Source organism: Numenius arquata, chromosome 1 (genome assembly GCF_964106895.1).
Source record: "Numenius arquata chromosome 1, bNumArq3.hap1.1, whole genome shotgun sequence".
In the NCBI taxonomy this organism is placed as follows: domain Eukaryota; kingdom Metazoa; phylum Chordata; class Aves; order Charadriiformes; family Scolopacidae; genus Numenius; species Numenius arquata.
The window spans coordinates 8993982-9011683 of record NC_133576.1 but is presented as its reverse complement, the minus strand read 5'-3'; the positions used below and the strand labels follow the sequence as shown (position 1 = coordinate 9011683).

Here is a 17702-nt window from a genome sequence, read left to right as displayed (position 1 = left end):
CGGCAAGGCTCGGGACAACCTGCTCCTCTCCAGCTCATCTCCTGCTTTTGGAAAACGTACATGCTGGAAAAACGCAGTCAAAAATATAGAAAACCAAAATACCAGCATTCAAATCCTTCTCCCTGGCACCCTGTTACCGCATTCACCCTGTCCAAAGGTGCCCCCCAAAAGATCTTTCCGCAAAGTTTCCAATGCTGACGTTTTCTGCTCCGTCAAGAAAAGTCACCCAAACTCAGCCTATGCAGCATCAGAGGCTCAGTCAGGGACGACAAAAGCCCTGCACCTCTGGGGAGGTGGGGAATTTTGGTAAGCTTCATTCAGTGATACGCTTCTTCTGCCTTTGGTGACTTTGCACAACCAACGCGGCGCTAGACAACTGGAGGGAAAATGACTTCCACCCACGTGTGGACTATAGGCCAGTAATGATGCACCCCACAGCATTAAAAATACCAAAAAAAGCTTTTTGGTTTATTTATAGCTTAACCTTAAGAAAATCACGTTCCTAATAATGTCTTCAGCCTTACCTGCCTGCTACCCGGCAATGCAGGCACAAATTAAAAGAATTTTAGAGAGATGAACGACCCACAAGTCAGTTGAGTTAGAAAACAGGAACATCAACGTACTGAAAGCCATACCAAGCCAGACGGCTCCTCCAAACACACCCTCGAGCCCAGCGCAGAGCCCTCCACGACCCGGAGCCAACAGCCCAGTTGTACCCCCGTAACCATACAGAAGATTCTGCACCAGACAGCCAAAGCTACTGACTTTTAACTTGAATCCACCACCCTCACCCCCCCGCAAAAAAAATTAAAAAAGGAAAAAAAAAAAGAAGAGAGGGGAAGTTGCTTGCAGGATTGAGGCCAAACAGAAGGCTATCTGGTGTATTTATTGGCTGTTTTGCAGTCCTGACACGGATGGAAGAGCCAGACTTTGCTTTTCCCTTCCACACCTGAGGCACACGGGGAAGGAAAACGTCCATTGCGATTACATGCATGGTGCTCTTTTCATCATGAGAAGCCATAAATGTTTAAAACTTCCTCTTTTAGGAGCACAAAGTTATTTTTAAATTAGGCAGAAAAAACAAGTTGCGTGGATTTTTCTCAAAAGGCTACTTTAGGTCCCCGCTGATTCCTCATCTTCCAGGGCATCTACGTGGTTATATTGTTTCCAGGCCTTTAAATTACATTTTTTGAGAACGGCTCCCAGCTGCTTCCCAGGCCCCACTTCAAACGTGTAAGGAAATTCTGTTCCTTGCTTTCTTTCGTACACAGAATGCATGGTCTGTTCCCACAGAACAGGTGAAACCACCTGCTTCACTAGCAGCTTCTTAATGTGCTTTGAGTGCATGTACTTTTTGCCATCAACATTGGAATAGACACAGACCAGTGGTTTCTGAATCTCAGTCGATTTTAGGACTTCAGCCAAGGGCTCTACTGCTGGTTCCATAAGTCTGGTATGAAAAGCCCCACTGACTGGAAGCATACTCGTACGTGTAAAATAGTATTTTCGGGCATTCTGCTGCAAAAACTCCAAAGCCTATAAAAGAGAAGAAGAAGTGAGAGTCTCGCACGACAGAGGTTCACCCAGCGACCCCACAAGAAGCACCTCACCAGACTTATCATCATAAAGCGATTTCTTTCCCCACCAAACCACGCCGTGAGCACACGCTGGCAAAAAAACCCACAGATCAAATACTTTTGTTTGGATAAACTAAGGCCGTACAGGTTAACTTCCACACAGAAGTGCAAAGTGAAAGTTTTGGTTTTTTTTTTTTTTAAAAAAAAAAAAGTGTTAAATTCAAATAAAGAGGTAATCATTCCGAAGCGATACCTGCAAGTGTCCTGCAATGACTCTGCTGTCTGGAAACAAATAGTTTGAGATTTCACACACGGGCTTTTCTATACCCAGCGATTCACAGTGTTTACGGGCTTCCGCACAGGCCAATTTGTAATTTGCCTCTCGCCGACCGATGACCGACAGCATTCCACTGGGGACAGCTTCCGACGCCTGCTGCATGGCCTCAGCGCGCACCTTCACCGCGTACAGCGCTACGGAGAAAAACAGAGAAGCCCGGTAAATATAAAGCCCCAGAAAACGTGGGGGCTGAAGGCGCCTTGCATCTGCGCCTGAGGAAGGGTGGCTGTGCGCTCTCATGAAACGTCCCTGCTTTTAATGCTGTGTTACACGTGGTAAAGTCAGCAGTGGAAAGAGAAAGTAAAATTTATCCTCTTAAAAAACCAAACCAAACAAAACAAAACAAAAAAAAACCAAAACCCCCCCCAAAAATCAAACAAAACCAAACCAAAACAACAACAAAAAAAACCCACAAAAAAAACCGGGAGGGGAAGAAGGGTAACATGCGATGCTTTGGAAAAAGCAGGGAGCGGGGGGGGGAGATCCCTACTCGGGGGGCTTGGGGGGGGCTCAGCGCACTCCCCGGGCACCTTCAGCAAAGTCCAGGGCTCCAGCGAAGACCAGCGCCGCGAACTCCCCCACGCTGTACCCGGCCGCCGCCACGCAGCTCTCCACCACCTGCACGGAGACAGACCCCAAGGCCCAACATCAGCCGCCCCGCGTCCCCCCGAGGCCCTGCGGGAGCCGCCCCGCAGCCGGCCCGGCGGGGCCCAGGCCCTGGCCTTCCCCCCACCGAGGGGGCCGCCCCGGCCTCCCCCCGCGCCGCTCACTTCAGGCCGCTGGTGGTTGAGCTTCTCCACGGCGGCCAGGGAGGCGACGAACACGGCGGGCTGGCAGTGCCGGGTGCGGTCCAGCTCGTCCCGCGGCCCCTCCAGGCAGAGGGAGAGGAGGTCGTAGCCCAGCACCTTCTCGGCCAGGCGGTACATGTCCCGCACGCCGGGATACCGCAGCAGCCCGCGACCCATCCCCACGAACTGGCTGCCCTGCCCGGGGAAAAGCAGCACCGTGCCCTCCCGGGGGGACCGCCGCTGCCGCCTCTCCGCCGCCTCCGCCGCGCCCGGCTCCTCGGCCTCCACCGAGCTCTGCAGCAGGTCGCTCAGGGTCGCCGCCCGGTCCCCACCGCCGGGGCGGGAACTGCCCCGCCGCCGCGTTACTACGCCGCGGAGGCCGCCGCGCCCGCTGCAGCCACCAAGCCGCCATGTCGTCGCCGCGGCCCAGCTGCCCATGGCGGCCGCCGCCCGGCCGCCCGCGCCCCGCGTTGCCACGGCAACCGGGCGGGCCCCGCCGGCAACCACCACCCCTATCCCCCCCGCCCCCTCCCCGCTCCGGGCAAAGCAGGGAGGAAAGTCGGGCCGGCCCCGCCGCCCTGGGCCCGGCCTGCACCGCTCCGCTCCTCCCGCCCGCCGCCGGAGGTCCCTCCCCGGGGCGGGCCCGGGCGGCAGGATGGGGCTCGGCCGCCGCCTCACGGCAGAGGAGGCGCGACGGGGCGGCGGCAGCAACGAGGAAGCGGAGGTAACCGCGGGGTTTCTCTGCCTGAGGGACGGCATGGGGATCGGGACGGGGACCGGGTCCCGGTGGCTCCCGGAGCGGTGCCGCCGCCGGGTTCCCGGCGGCGGCACCGCTCCGGGAACCACCGGGACCCTCCGGGGGCAGAAACAAAAAAAAAAAAGAAAAGTGAAAGGGTTCACTTCCCAGTTCAAGAAGGACAGGGAACTACTGGAAGGAGTCCAGTGGAGGGCTACAAAGATGACCAGGGGAATGGAGCACCTCCCTTATGAGGAAAGGCCGAGAGACCTGGGTCTGTTTAGCCTTGAGAAGACGGAAAGGTGACCTCATCAGTGCTTATAAGTATCTAAAGGGTGTCAAGAGGATGGGGCCAGACTATTCTCTGTGGTGCCCAGTGACAGGATAAGGGGCAACAGGCAGAAGCTGGAACACAGGAGATTCCATCTCAACAGGAGGAGGAACTTCTTTACTTTGAGGGTGACAGAGCACTGGAACAAGCTGCCCAGAGAGGTTGTGGAGTCTCCTTCTCTGGAGATACTCAAAACCCACCTGGATGCATTCCTGTCCAGCCTGCTCTAGGTGGACCTGCTTTAGAAGGGGGGTTGGACTAGATGATGTCTGGAGGTCACTTCCAACCCCTACCATTCTCTGATTCTACCCGACACCCATCAAACCCTGGGAAGAGTCGTGTCTGATGCTTTCAGTGGCAAAGCCCAGGGCAGCGTCCAGTTCCTGCAAACCTCGAGTAGCGAGGCTGCGGTGGGGAGCGAGCCTCAGCGCTACCCTTTCATCTTTGGTTTGCTGTAAAGGGTGCGGGCCACTTGTAAAGCACTTGAGACTTACCAGTGGTGACGCCCCAGGAACCTCCCACTGCTCTCAAAACATCCCTTGGATGGGGCACTTGTTATATTTTACCCCATTAAAAGAATACCTGGCGAGCTGAAAAGAGTCAGGCCTAGGCAGCACTTAAACTGGAAATATCCAAGAGAAACATAACTTTTTTAAGAATAGGTATGGATGACACTCTCCAAGTTAGGTGGACAAAGAAGGAGAATAAAAACCTACGGCAGGAGGTTGGGGAGCTGTTTGGAAGGAAGGTAGTCAACGGAACGTTTCGTCTTTACGCCGCGTGCAGAGGATTTTATAGAATATACATAGGGAAAATGAGAACAGATTGAGCAGTAAATGGCAAATTATCACCTAGGAAGACTTTGTTGTAGCGTACGTTTCAGTTCCCAGCATGTGACTCTTCGATAAATCCTAGACAATTACTTGCACAACTTGTGCCCTGCCGTTTTAAAAGAAGTGTAACCTGGGCAGTCAGGTTTGTTGTCTCTAAACCTGATGAGTACTCCTTGCGTTAGATCCTTAAATAAAGGCCATTATTTTTACTTTCAGTTATAAATACATTTTATAACCATATACTATACACTTATTTGTTAGATATTTATATTATGTAACATATACTGTTTTAAGTTTCTCTATTACTTGAGATTAGGTAACAAAGATAAGACTGCTTTTTTGTGGTAGCCATGTTCTGGATCACAAACGCGATATAGCTTTGGTTTTAGCATTGTGGTTTCCCAGAAATTAAAGCCACAACAGACATAAACAGTTCATTGATATAAATTAGGTATGCACCCCTTAATTCTTCAGACAGCTATCTCAGGAAGAAGCCTTTCCCCATGGAAAATTTCCGTGCTGCCCCTCAGACTTGGATAGAACCTGACCTGCCCTCAAAAACATACACCATAGAGGACGAGAGGGAGAGCATATACCTTGGGGGACACCCCCCCCAGCCAGCAGTACTTTCACGGCTTTGTCACTCTACCTCAGAACAGCAGGGACTAGAGAGCCCAGAACCACACGGGTGATTTAGCGCCGCCGAGAGATTTTTCTTTCGTGTTTTTAATGCGATAGCTAGAATTTAAGCCCCATGTGATGGGGTGACCAGCACCAAGTTGCACAAGAAAAGGATTAGGCAGAGGTTTATCAGCACAGGCTATAAGAAAATGCAATGAAAGTAGTTGTCCTTTCTTTCCTTCTCCTTCCCACTGACCGAGCTCTCCCTGGGAGTGCCCGGAGGAGAAGGGGAAGGGACCCACCTGCCTTCCAGAGACCTGCTGGAAGCAAGTAGGTGGTTTAGTTCATTTTTCATCAGGCTGAAGCAAACCAGCTCCTCTGTCATGATACATCTGGTCCCTGCCCTGGCACACCCCATCCCTTTTTTTGGGTACACAATGTTTTTTCCAGAAAGAGGAGGACATGGAAAGCCTCTGTTTTTTTCTGCATGTTACACCAGCACAGAGAAACAATCTGCAAAAAGATAGAAGCCCAGTAGGCAGTAAGTTGCAGTATTGCTCCCCCCCCGCCCCTTCATTTCTGCTATTACTTTTTGTAGCTGGAGCCATCTTTGGGCAAGATGGATGTCTTGAACACCTAGAAAAATTATTTTAACACATTAGTAAAACAAGCTGGCCTGCTGCAGCCCTCACTGCCCTGCTGAAACTGCCTGAAGTCAGACTAGGGCTAAACAGAAAACGGGCAGGACAAAGAAAATGTTGCAGGGCAGAGATAAGAGGTGGAAACAGAAACAAACAGGTTAAGTGTGTGTGTGGAGAAGAGATTTCCAACTGTGGTGGTTCTTAGAGGCAGATATCTGCTGGACACGCTGCAGATATCATCCACAGACATCCAGGTTTCTTCAGGATGAAAATCAGGGTGCAAGAATATTGTGCAATCAGATCTCACCCTGAAGTTGAGCTGGGATATGATTGGGAAAGCAGTAATTATTTCTAGGTTGTGTAATACAGATGCAGCCAGAGGGGCTGCGTTAGCAAGCCTGTGCCATGCAAGTTATCAACAACTAATTTCAGCATTATCAACTATAGACTAAAAGGAAGTCAGGGCTGATAATCCTTTATATACTCTGTGATTACATTACTTTTAAAAAAATGTACTGGGCAACCTATAAACGTTGCACAGATCTGGTGCTGCCCAGCTAACCAAACGCTACAGCACTGACCGGACACACCGACTCTCCGGTGCGTCCCTGCCTTTTACTTACTCTCACCAGAGACCTACACTGAGTAACCAGAGGAAGACGGACACGGTTTCTTCCAAAATCAGCTAGTGCTGCTCCCTGAGTTAGCTACTGCTTTTTGTGGGAAAACGATAGTAGTATTTCATTTCTCGGGAATTAAAATACAGGAACTCGCGCTGCTAGATGGACAGCTGTGGTCTGCTAGGCCGACCCTACCAGCACATTCTGATCTTCCTGCATGGCTTTGTTCCCCTTTCTCCTTGGTACTATGCAAGAGAGTATTTTGCCATTCTTGGGAAGTCCTGAGAAATACTATTGGAAAACATAGTATATAATTAGTAATAACAGTGGTCAAAAGACTGGGAGGCCAGCGTTCAGTTCAAGCCAGCATGTTCAATCTCATCACTTCCATTGCTTCCCCTTTCCTGTTCACGCACAGCTTCACTTTCCCTATTTGCTTTGTGCCTTCCCCACTTCTCTTTGCCTGCCTGATTTTCTTGTCCTTTAAGAATTATTTCATCATTCTTCCATCATGCAGAGGGACAGAAGCGTAGCTACATCATTTATTCACTAATGACTGCATCAGAGCAGTACTTCTCCAATTTGATGGCATTTAGCACTTTCAGCTTGCAGAACGCTTTCAGACTTTCCTCCCTGGGGAGAAGCTGACAGAAGCCCTGACAAAGTCCAGGTGCTTAATACCCTCAGGAAACCATCCTGATATTGTTACATCCAAATAAAGCATAAACCCCTTGGGGTCCTTGCTTATCACTTAAAAAAGTATTAGCGTTTGACAGCCCCACTGGAGCTCCACAGACAACCAGCACTTTACAGCATGTGTAGAGAACTAAGCCCAGTGTTTGTTCTCTCTGTAGGCAAAGCAAGAGCAACAGCGTTAAAAATTAGTGAGATCTTAGCAACTTTAAATTTCTAACTTAACCTTTGGGAATCACTTATCTGAAGGCAACCAAAGAGAATCGTTGTGCTTGGAGCTCTTGTTCCTATTATACCTTGTTGCTCCTGCGTGTAACAATTCCTTCGCATCCCAGGAAAAGCAGAGCCTTTCATGCTGTCGGTACGGGTGACAAGTAGTGCATGCTGCAGCTGGCAGCCTGCTCCCTCAGGAAAGTAAGAATGCAGATCTAGGCATAGGAGAGGACGTTAACTCCTTTGCTCCATTTAAGACGCTCCCTGGTAAATAGCAAGTAGAATCCATGAGGCAGGAAGTATGGCAGCAATGAGCTATGCAGATTTTTTTTTTCTCTCCCTTCCTTGTTGTCCATCCTCCACCCAAGACCTAATTGATACAGTTCCAGCAGCCTAGCACATCGTTCTCCCACTTCTTCCCCACAACCTTAGTTCTGAATTCTTCCCTGCGTAGTTTTTCTTTCACTCGGTCATTCTTTTGCTCTGTTTTTCACTTTGACAGTTGTACTGCTTTGTCTGTTGCCTTTTTTTGTGTGCATTCCTACTCACTGCCCTCCCACGACTCTCCCCTGAGGCATGCCCACAGCCCAGCAGCCTACATGCCCTTTCTTGTTTACTCCTTACAAACTTTCTAATTCTGCATGCTTTACCAGTCCCTCCACACTCTCCGTTTTGCCTTCAAAATTCTGCTCTGCTTCTGTCACCACCAGGATTTTTCTTGATCCTATACAATATGGCTTTGGGTCCCAGCCACTGAAGTCTCTTCATTAAATCTACATAATCTACAGACCTCTGACTACAGGGACAAAAATAATAATGTGAGAGAGCTCCCTTCCTTGCTGGCCAAGCTTTTACCTGTTCTTCAAACAGAAATCCACTGTACCAGCAGAACTGCGAGAATGCAACGTCATCTGTGCGCCATTTCCTATCAGTTTAAGCACATCTGGCACAAGTGGGATTTCCTCTTCCCCACTCCCTGCCTCCTCATCCCAGCAGTCATAACCTCAGCAATGAAAACTTATAAATGTGGGCCAAGACAACAGCCGAGTTAATAAGACACTTTTCTTATTGCCTTAAGCTTCTGAAATGCTGGTTGCTCTAAAACTTTATTTTCTCTCCCGGGGCTTCGACAGTTGCTCTTCCCCCGCTGCTGCAACCTCTCTTACGGTTCCTTCCTGCTGTCTCCCCCTCCTGCATAACAGATGAACAGGAATTGGGTGTATTTGCCTACTGTGTATTTGAAAAAATAACGCATTTCAGTTCTGCCCTTTTTTATCATACCTCTAATCTGTTTACATTTTAACAAGCTAAACACAGCTCTTCTGTAGCATTTGGCTTTTGGCCAGAAAATCTGCAATGAAGCTTTTTCCTGCTTACTTTTTTTACTGCCGCCTGTGCTCTAACTAAAGCAGCGCAGCCTACAAGAACAAGCCATTACTTAGTCTTACTTCTGTAGGCAAATTTAATCCAGTACACTTTATGGGCTTGGCAGCTAAGATTGCTGCAACCGATTGAATGCTTCATGAAGAAGCCACAGGTGCGCTCCCCATTTATCCACTGAGATCGCTTTCCTTGTTTAGCAAAACATCATTTAAGTACTTATCTTCTCATAGCCTTCTCTGGTGTTTATTTTCCGAGGCAGCTTCTCAAGTGTCTGCTGCTAATTCACATCACTCCCTAACCATTTAGCATCCTCAGCATCCTTTTGAGGATAAAAATGCAACACAAGGTATACAATTATTTTGCTTGAGCACAGGAAAGCGCAAACTGTTTTCTTACTCTGGACTACACCATTTCATTGAGCGAATGGGCTTTCTGGCGAATACAGAAATACATACTTCTTGGGGCATATTTTTTTCCCCCCAGGTGCAGTTCATATAATATCCAACTGCTTTATTCCACTGGCATACTTATGGGTGAGGGTATTTATGTAGGTAAAATTCAGTAATCTTAGAGCTGAGAGGGAAATAAAGGCCTTACTTCCTCCCATGTAAGTGACAGGTTCCTTTATAAGGCGAGTATTGTCCAGTGAACCTGGTACAAGACCCATGTATTTCAGCAGCTGTCTCTCTCAGTGACAAGACTAGGCTGTGTATCAGATCCCCCACGTGTGTATTTTTAAAATCTGCCAAAAATGGAAAATTATTGTAGTTGCATTTTAAAATTGCTCTGCCAAATCAACACGTTTGGGTTTGTTTCAGAGTCACCGTCTCAATGGAAGTGGTACCAGCCTGGGCCCCAGCAGTGGGTTTCACACTCCTGCCCCATGCAGGAGGACTTTTAGGAAGCAAGATAACCAAAAAGGAAATCCCAGTGTGGTATGAATCTCTACAGAAGCCATCCTGGTGTCCACCTAACTGGGTGTTTGCTCCTGTTTGGGGAACTCTCTATACATCTATGGGGTATGTTTTTCCATTGTATTAAGGCACTTACCTGATCTCAAAGTTGCTTATTGCGTAATGCTGGCCCAGTGAACTATTATTGTATTCCTGTGGCTGTATGTTTGTAAGAAACTGTGTCAAGCTGCCTGTTTAACAGGTAAAAACATGTTTTGGGAGTTGCGTGTGGGTTTGATAGGACATTTTGTATGCACAAGTATCCACATCAAAAGCAGGAGTTTGAAAAGCTGCCATTAATATGCTTTCCTCATTCATTCTGAGCGGAAGACCTGCCAAGCTGGCAGTGATGGAGCAGGGCAGCCCTGGGATTTGTTCTCTCTGTGTCCTTCTGTAGTTTTAGGAAAATAAAAAGAAAGGGGGGGAGGGAAGGGGCTTGGGATAGAACTGTTCCAACAGAACTCAATTAAAAGAAACCAAAATCAAAATACACACGTACTTTTGAATAAAACTGCCAGGCTGTTAAATTGTAAATGTTTGAAGCCATCTATTGCCTCCTTAGTTAATGAGTCTAAGATACCTGACAGCACAGCAATTACTGTCAAATGAACACAGAATCACAAAGCCAAATACCATTCCCACAGGAACCTTAAAAGTTTACTAATACTCCATTTTGGCAACTACTACTTTTAATGAGATGTAGCAAAAGTATTTATAGAGGTAAGTTGTCTCCAGAGATTGATTGTGCAGTTTTGATACTCCTCACAGACTGCTCTAGAAGCTGCCCGCCTACCATTACATGCTTTTATGTTAACTCTGGTGAGCTGGTGCTACAGAGGAGAGGTAGCACTCTGCTCCTAGAGCCGCAACAGAGGTCGGTGCAGCCCCCAAGCACCAAGTGATGCTTTGTGTCTCTTCTGCACTTGGTCATTAAGAACTAGCTACACACAGAGATTCAGCATTGTTTTTTTCCTAGCTATCAAATACACGTTATTGGTAATCCAACAGTAGTAGTTTTTAGGCTACAATATGCCTTTTATGGCTTACCCCTCCCATTTTTTCCGTCATGACAGTACATTTTAAGTGATTTGTAGTTTGCATATAGCACTGGCTTAACTATATAAAGTTTCAAAGAGGCCAGATCTTTTCCAAGTTAACGTTACATAGTCATCCTGCAGGTTATCTTAAACACCACACCACCTGTTGCAAAATACAGCAATGATGCAATGTCTGAAACTGTGTCTGAATGCTAAATCGGCTCTCACACATTCTCTCATTTTGGTTTCATTTTCTTTCCAGAAAAGCTTTGGAATTTTTATAGCCTCATGTACTCTCTTCTCCTTTCCTATCAGTATTCTCTTTTCTTTCTCCTCTTACGGAGTGTACTTTTAAAAACTGCTCTCTGCTCTTGTATATTCCAAGAGTTAGCATTTGAAGCAGGTCATTACTGTCCTGCGAATAAAAAAAAATAATGCCTTTTATCAAAGAGACAAGAGCTGAGTGGCTTTCCCATGAAGGGATTCCTTCAAGTGGACTGCATCATTTGTAACTCTTTTTCTGGATTCCTCATCATAAACCTGAATATCAAGTTAAATATTTTAAAAATCCAAATTGTGACAGCTTATCCCTTACTTTGATAATACCAGAATCAGTATATTATGAGCTGGATGGTCCCAGTTATGTGCTATGCAACTAGGTCAGTGAAAAGATCGTATTTAATACCAAGCCTTTTCTTCTGTAATCCATCATGTGCACACATTCATTGAATGATCAAGACATCTCATTCCTTTAGAATCTCTTGAATATATTAAAAACAAGATTTAATAAGATTACCTGCATTTCTTGACATTTAGCTTCCTAGCAGATTTGTACATCATGATCTTGGTCTGAAGTCAAAGTTAGATGTATGAACAACTGTAAGTCTGCACTGTGGCTCTGTAAATCTCTTAGGAACAGATTTGCATCCTGATGCCTTTTATGAAGATAAACAAGTTTGTAATACATACACTGCTCTCCCTTTTTTTTTTTTAATACGCTCTGCAGTTAAACTGCCAAAACATCAAAGCTGCATTGTTCAGTCCCTATGAAAGTGGGGGCCAAGATGCATGCTTGTGTCACTGACTGGGTTAAACAGGAGAGAAAAATAGCCTTCTTGTGTGACCTACAAATGAAGACAAACTCCTTGCAATTACTCCTATGGATGTTTGTCTGCTTCTGAAAAAAAATAATGCTTACAAGTTGGTCTCCACCTTCGCTCCACTGCCAGCAGAATTACGTGTGAGCCACCTGCCGTCCAGCATAGTGCACAGTCCAGTTGGCATTCCTACCAGGATGGAATCAGTATTCAGTTACTAATTCTGAAACAAGGTTAGAATTCCAGGTGTTGGTTTTTTTATCCAGGGGATTCTATTCTAGTCCCTTGGAATGGCTGTGCAGTCATCTGGACCAAGATGTAGCTAATGTCTACAGGGGAAGTCAAACAAGAGCAAAAGAAATAGTCTTAGGTGTTGAACACTCCCTGTTCTAATCAGGCTCCTTCAGTGCAAAAATAAACCTTACGTTAGTAACTCTCCCAAATCCTGAGAATTCCTGTCTTTAGCAGCGTACATTGTAAGATCCCTGCAGTGAACTGTTCTTCTGTGGCATTAAGAAGATCTATTCAAAATCTTCAAAACATATTTTTCCAGATCTTTCAGTAGCCAGAGTCCTGCAGAAGGGAAGGGTGCTGGATGCTCCTTATGGTGAATTCTTTCCACAGAACTCCTAAAACCTTTGTTCTCCCCCTCTCAGCCTCCTTCTTCTGAAAAGTGACTGTAGGGTTCCTCCTGTTCTAACACCATCCATCCCCACACTCACCTGTGCTTTGGGGTGCCACTCAATTCCTACTTCTCCTATATAAATTTCATCCACTTAAAAAGTTAGTGGGTTGTGTTCTCCCAGAACCAAAATTAACAGTTCCTTCACTATTTAGAGACTTACCTTTTACCCTTGCATCTTAGGACTTGCTTCCGTTTCAACACATCTTTCCCTTTTAAGGCTGAAATGCAGTAGGGTCATCTGCTCCTCTGCACCTAGAAGTGAGAACTCTGGCAGGATTGGGAATTTTTTGCTCTCCACATCAACCCTGTGCGGTCCGTTACTTTGCCAAGTAGTACCTGGGTATCTACTTCTCCAAATGAATTTAGACCCCAGCACTGAAGTCGTTTCATCTGATCAAGAATGTGTGGCTGCTTTCTAACCAACATACTGAATTACACCTTACATTTTTTTTCTCCAGATATGGCTCCTATCTGGTGTGGAAGGAATTGGGAGGCTTCAACGAAAAGTCGGTGGTTCCTCTGGGTCTGTACGCAGGGCAGCTGGCATTAAACTGGGCATGGACTCCAATATTTTTTGGAGCTCACAAAATGGGATGGGTAAGTGGAAAAGTAAGTTTCTTAATCATAAGCATCTGCTGTCATTTGTGAGGTGCTAAGACAGAAATTTTATGTTATAATCTTTTCTCCCTGAAAATGAGCCTGAGTACAGAATATGGCTTGCAGAAGTTTTCTATAATTCTCTTTAATGCATGCCAGCAGCCACCTGAGAGAATTTACATATCTACAACATCCATAAATGTTTAGATTTCAAGAAGCTCTTTCTGCCACCCTTTGATAAGAGCTTTTGTATAACTAGAAAATGTAAACATTTATGCCTCGCTAAGATTCCTAGGTATCTCAGGCAAACAGCAGTGATAAGAAGCTTATCATAACGTTTCTCAGGCAATAGCACCCATTTTAGACAAGACTAATTTTCTTCAGTCAGAAGAGAAACAGCTTGCCTCAAAAATAAAAATCACTAATAAAAATAAAAAATATTTGCCTGGTTCTCTAAATACATGTATGCAGTGCTGTAACAGTGGAAGACTTTGCAATCCATCGATTCTTTCACGCTGCATCCCTTCAGGCAGCACCTATAGCATGAAAAGACTGGTTAAGCTTACTTAGCTAAAAGTGACTTGCTCAAAGTCACACTGGGTTGTAGTCAATGTGGCACTTCCTGCTGCCAAAAAAAGAAGGTATGGTGAGAGGGATTTTATTGTCCCTCTCCTATTCCCAGCTGCAGTGCCCTTTCTTGTGACTGTTGTATCATTTTTATGAGTCAATTCAACTCATAACTCCGCAGAAATCTCTTTTTTTGCTGCCTGGTTTTCTGAGGAGAAATTAACTTATGGAGGGATCCACCAAGTGCCAGAGCTAAGTGGAAAAAGCCACACAAAGACTATCTAATTAAGAAAATGCAGGTGAAAACAACACTAACCACCTTCCTGTATTTCAGGGGTTGGTGACTCTCCTGCTCACGACTGGTACGGCAACAGCTACAACTGCTTCCTGGTGTAACATCAACAAAACAGCAGCTTATTTGATGGTTCCTTATTTAGCTTGGCTAACCATGGCTTCTGCGCTCAATTACCGTGTCTGGAAGGACAATCGCAACAAGAAACAATCTGAATAAGGAGTCTTCAAGCAAAGAAGATTTTTCTTTTTTTTCCACAAGAATTTTCTAAATAAACCTATGGCCTTATTTTATTTTTAGCTGAACTACTTAACAGCATTCATTTGCTAATTACAAGTTGACAAAGCAGCACTTGTTTGAAACAAATATGCCTTTACTAGGCAAGTCACAAAGGGGTATATTCCTGACGGGGTTTTATAACAAACTAAAAGATAGTGCTGATTGAAAAAGTACTAGTTTTCTATATTACAGCCTTACATTTTATATAACAACAGCATTTTAACTATTAGCAGAAATAAGCATGAACTCCATTATGCTCAGAGGAAGAAATCCAGCCATATATTAACGCAACTTCCAGAAAGCTGCTCCTAACAGTGACAGGCATGATTATGGCCTGAATCTTTCATGTTTACCACTAGACACAGTGCATTAGTGCTATGTGTCCCACTACAGCTGCCAGATATTTCTCTTCTGGTCATTGTACTCTGGAAATATTTAAGACAAGATTTTCCCCCCCCCCCCCCCCAGTTGGTGCCTTCCCACTTTGAAGCATTGTACAATCTAGTCTCAGCTAAATGCATTAAACTACACATAAACTTAATAAACTTGTTCCTCTGTTTTTATTGGTTTTAAATGGTTTTGAGCAGAAAAATACTGAAGGCAACAGGATGCTATCGCCTCAAAGATAGTCCCTGCATCTCTTCTCACCACTGCAATGGGCAAGACAAAACGGGAAACTTGGAGCAGCTGGACAGAAACCGAGAGGACCCAAATACTCAGCAGCCCCCTGCACGCACCTCTGAGGCATCACCAGCAGCACTGGCCAAACAGCACTAACGTGCTCCAGCTGGACCCTCAGTGTGATGCCAGTTCACCACCACAACTTTACAGCCAGCAGCCAGGCCACGGGGGGATCTGCTGCTCAGCAGGGCAGTACATACACCATAGCTACTAGTGTCTCCTACCCGCACCTTCTCACTTGAGTTGCTTAGAAATAGAAACAAGGGTTTCTCCTCCTCAGGGTTATGGCAACTGACAAGAGTCAGATCTGGGCTGCTTAGTTCAACCAGTTGCTTCCCATAAGATAAAACCATCTTTTGTATAAAAGAGTACAATGGACTATTTACGCACACAGCTTGTGGTCTCACTGCACAAATCTTACTATTTTTAGAAGTCATTCTCCTGGTTTGCTAAACGTGACATCACTTTTCCCTTTGTGATGAGGGAAACCTTCCCCTTTAGTCTAGATCCACAGACACCTTGTTAGATGTTTTCAGGTACTCTGAAGGCAGAAAGTGCCTTTTGCTCTCCTAGAAGTGAAAAATACATCTGCTGAGCAGCACTGCACGTCCCTTGGCATCCAGACTCAAGCACCCATTATTATATTCTGTATCACAGACACTTTTTTTCCCTGCATTGGAAGCAGTCACACCATCTATGTTAAGCACTTCACCATGTTTCTTTAATCACGTTTAAGTACAAAAAAGTTCTGACTCACGAGCAGGAGAGTAATATGGCTGTCAGCACCACTTCTGGCTGTGCAATCCAGCTCTCCCTTCTGCCCCACCTCTGCAGTGACTGAATTTTCCATAGGACACAGATGGTTTATTTCTCCAGCCTATGTTCCAGTCAGTTAAAGAAGTAGGTTTCTGCAGACCAGCCTGAAATAGCCTGAAATATCCCTCTCCCTTCCTGATCATGAAGTATAACACGTTGCATATTTGCAAAACTTGAAGCAAGGTTTAGAGCATTTATACCATTTTATAACTGTACTTTGTGCTCAAGCAGATCCAATTACTGCAACTAGCTTAAAGAAATACTACCCATATAATATATATTTCATAATGGACAGCAGAATTTTCATAACTTGTACATACATACAAAGCAACATAAACAGTCTAAAATTGCTAAATTTCAGCCAGTTACCCTGACGTGAGGAGGGAAGAGAGACTAGGAACGATTACTTCCAAGCTGACACCCCACTCTCAAATATCTCTATTTTAGGCCCTAAACTTCGAAGTCCAAAGTTTGATTGGGCTTCTAGCACAGTCTCCCAGATCCTTTTCACTCCTTCAAGGCTTCTTCTTCTTGCCTGTGCTGCTCTAGACATTGCAGCCTTCTTACTTCCTGCCCAACCCCTTCTCAAAAAAAAAAAGTCTAGTTTCTTTAAGGGGCAGGCTAGGATAGCCAGCAGTACAGAGTTCCTAAATGTTGCAGGGTTTGTTTATGGGAAGAGCCATTAAATCTTTAATCTCATTACCCTAGTCATTCATTGCATTTCCCATCAGAACATTTTAGATCTTTGAATAACAGAGGGATAGATAAGAAAGAGATACACAAACTCCAACATGATGCAGTAAATTACAGTTTTAATGTTGACATGGGGAACTTGTGCAGTGTTTCCCAGCAAGCAAGCGGGCTACCTGAAAAACAAGTCAATTGCTCCAGTTACTGTCCTATTTTGAGGTCTCCCATATTCAATAAACATTTGGTCAACACAACCGATGATTTATAGAACAAAGCAAGACAAGGAAAATGCAGACAAAATGATTATCAATACAGTATATGGTATATGCATATTCTTCTAATATAAATTTTTTTTTCCTAGGTTACCAGTATAGGAAAATAGTTGCATCAGCAGCTCATAGAACTGAAATATAAATCTTGCTGTTAAGCATATCTGGGAAGGAAAAGAGTCAAGCCTCCTATGGCTAGACAATGCACGTCACATGGCAGCTGTCTGTTTCATCCAGAAATAGGGTGCTGAAGACATCATTAAAAAAGGTAGGGTGGTATTTGCAGGCTCTATCACAGTCAGGATTAAAGTTCACCTCCAGGATCTGAGGCTGCATAATTCTTTTCCCTGTAAAGGGGAACACAGACATTGTCTCTTAATACAAGTTCTATAAAGGACCTGAATCACTACCTGTCTTTAAACCACAGACTATAGAAAATGACTGAAAAAAGCCATTTTTTATGACCCAAGATGGCATGCTAGTAGAGTGGTTTTGTTTCAGTAGGTTTGGTTTGGGGTTTTTTGGGGAGGGACAGAGCTGTGTTCTACCATCATTACTCAGAGGACAAGTACCTAACAGATTCTGCAATCATTATGCTGATCCAATGCCTCATTTGGAATGAGAATTTGCAACACTGTAATAGGATTTCCCTGATAGAGCTGTCTTGCTTTACAGTTTGAAACATCTTCCAGAAAACTCTGCTTATCCTTTCACATTTCAGTACAAACCTTCCTTTCTTAAAGTTCTTAGATATCTACGTTTCCAGTTCTGGCAGTTCTATTCCTTTACGCTTAAGCCACTCCCACCTACCACTTCATCTCACTCCTAAAGGGAAGCCTGGAAGTTTAATTTTCTCTTAAAACTTCACCAGTACAGTTCAGAATCAAATGCATTCTGTGCAAAGAGAAATGAAAGATTTTATTTCCTCTCTGGTGAGTGTGCAAGCATCTGATGCATAGGTAAACC

General features: G+C 45.2%; 3 protein-coding genes across 3 annotated transcripts in view; 1 reads left to right on the top strand and 2 right to left on the bottom strand.

The window, feature by feature from the left end:
• Positions 1-448: 448 nt before the first annotated feature.
• Positions 449-3140, bottom strand: MCAT (malonyl-CoA-acyl carrier protein transacylase). The gene is made up of 4 exons (XM_074154949.1): positions 2685-3140; positions 2445-2532; positions 1831-2048; positions 449-1536 (listed from the first exon to the last, which is right to left on the bottom strand). Exons 1-4 carry the CDS (start codon positions 3138-3140, stop codon positions 1114-1116), a joined length of 1185 nt encoding a protein of 394 aa, XP_074011050.1. The 3' UTR covers positions 449-1113.
• Positions 3141-3347: 207 nt separating this feature from the next.
• Positions 3348-14841, top strand: TSPO (translocator protein). Its single transcript, XM_074153497.1, has 4 exons — positions 3348-3426; positions 9592-9792; positions 13004-13142; positions 14044-14841. The coding sequence occupies exons 2-4, from the start codon at positions 9605-9607 to the stop codon at positions 14218-14220; spliced, it is 504 nt and encodes a 167-aa protein (XP_074009598.1). The 5' UTR covers positions 3348-3426; positions 9592-9604; the 3' UTR covers positions 14221-14841.
• Positions 14842-16570: 1729 nt separating this feature from the next.
• The window catches only part of TTLL12 (tubulin tyrosine ligase like 12), a 28957-nt gene continuing 27825 nt past the window's right edge, over positions 16571-17702 (bottom strand). Inside the window, exon 14 of the mRNA XM_074151762.1 lies at positions 16571-17083. Within this exon, the coding sequence (XP_074007863.1) occupies positions 16932-17083 (152 nt within the window). The 3' untranslated portion in view covers positions 16571-16931. The remainder of the gene's footprint in view (positions 17084-17702) is intronic.

Bases quoted from the DNA above. Each gene is read 5' to 3' on its own strand.
- MCAT (XM_074154949.1), bottom strand. From the start codon at position 3,140: ATGGGCAGCTGGGCCGCGGCGACGACATGGCGGCTTGGTGGCTGCAGC. The intron at 2,533-2,684 runs GTGAGCGGCGCG...GTCTCCGTGCAG, and splicing joins TCAACCACCAGCGGCCTGAA to GTGGTGGAGAGCTGCGTGGC. The intron at 1,537-1,830 runs GTATCGCTTCGG...TCTCTTTTATAG, and splicing joins TCATTGCAGGACACTTGCAG to GCTTTGGAGTTTTTGCAGCA.
- TSPO (XM_074153497.1), top strand. From the start codon at position 9,605: ATGGAAGTGGTACCAGCCTGGGCCCCAGCAGTGGGTTTCACACTCCTG. The intron at 9,793-13,003 runs GTATGTTTTTCC...TTTTTTCTCCAG, and splicing joins ACTCTCTATACATCTATGGG to ATATGGCTCCTATCTGGTGT. The intron at 13,143-14,043 runs GTAAGTGGAAAA...CCTGTATTTCAG, and splicing joins GAGCTCACAAAATGGGATGG to GGGTTGGTGACTCTCCTGCT.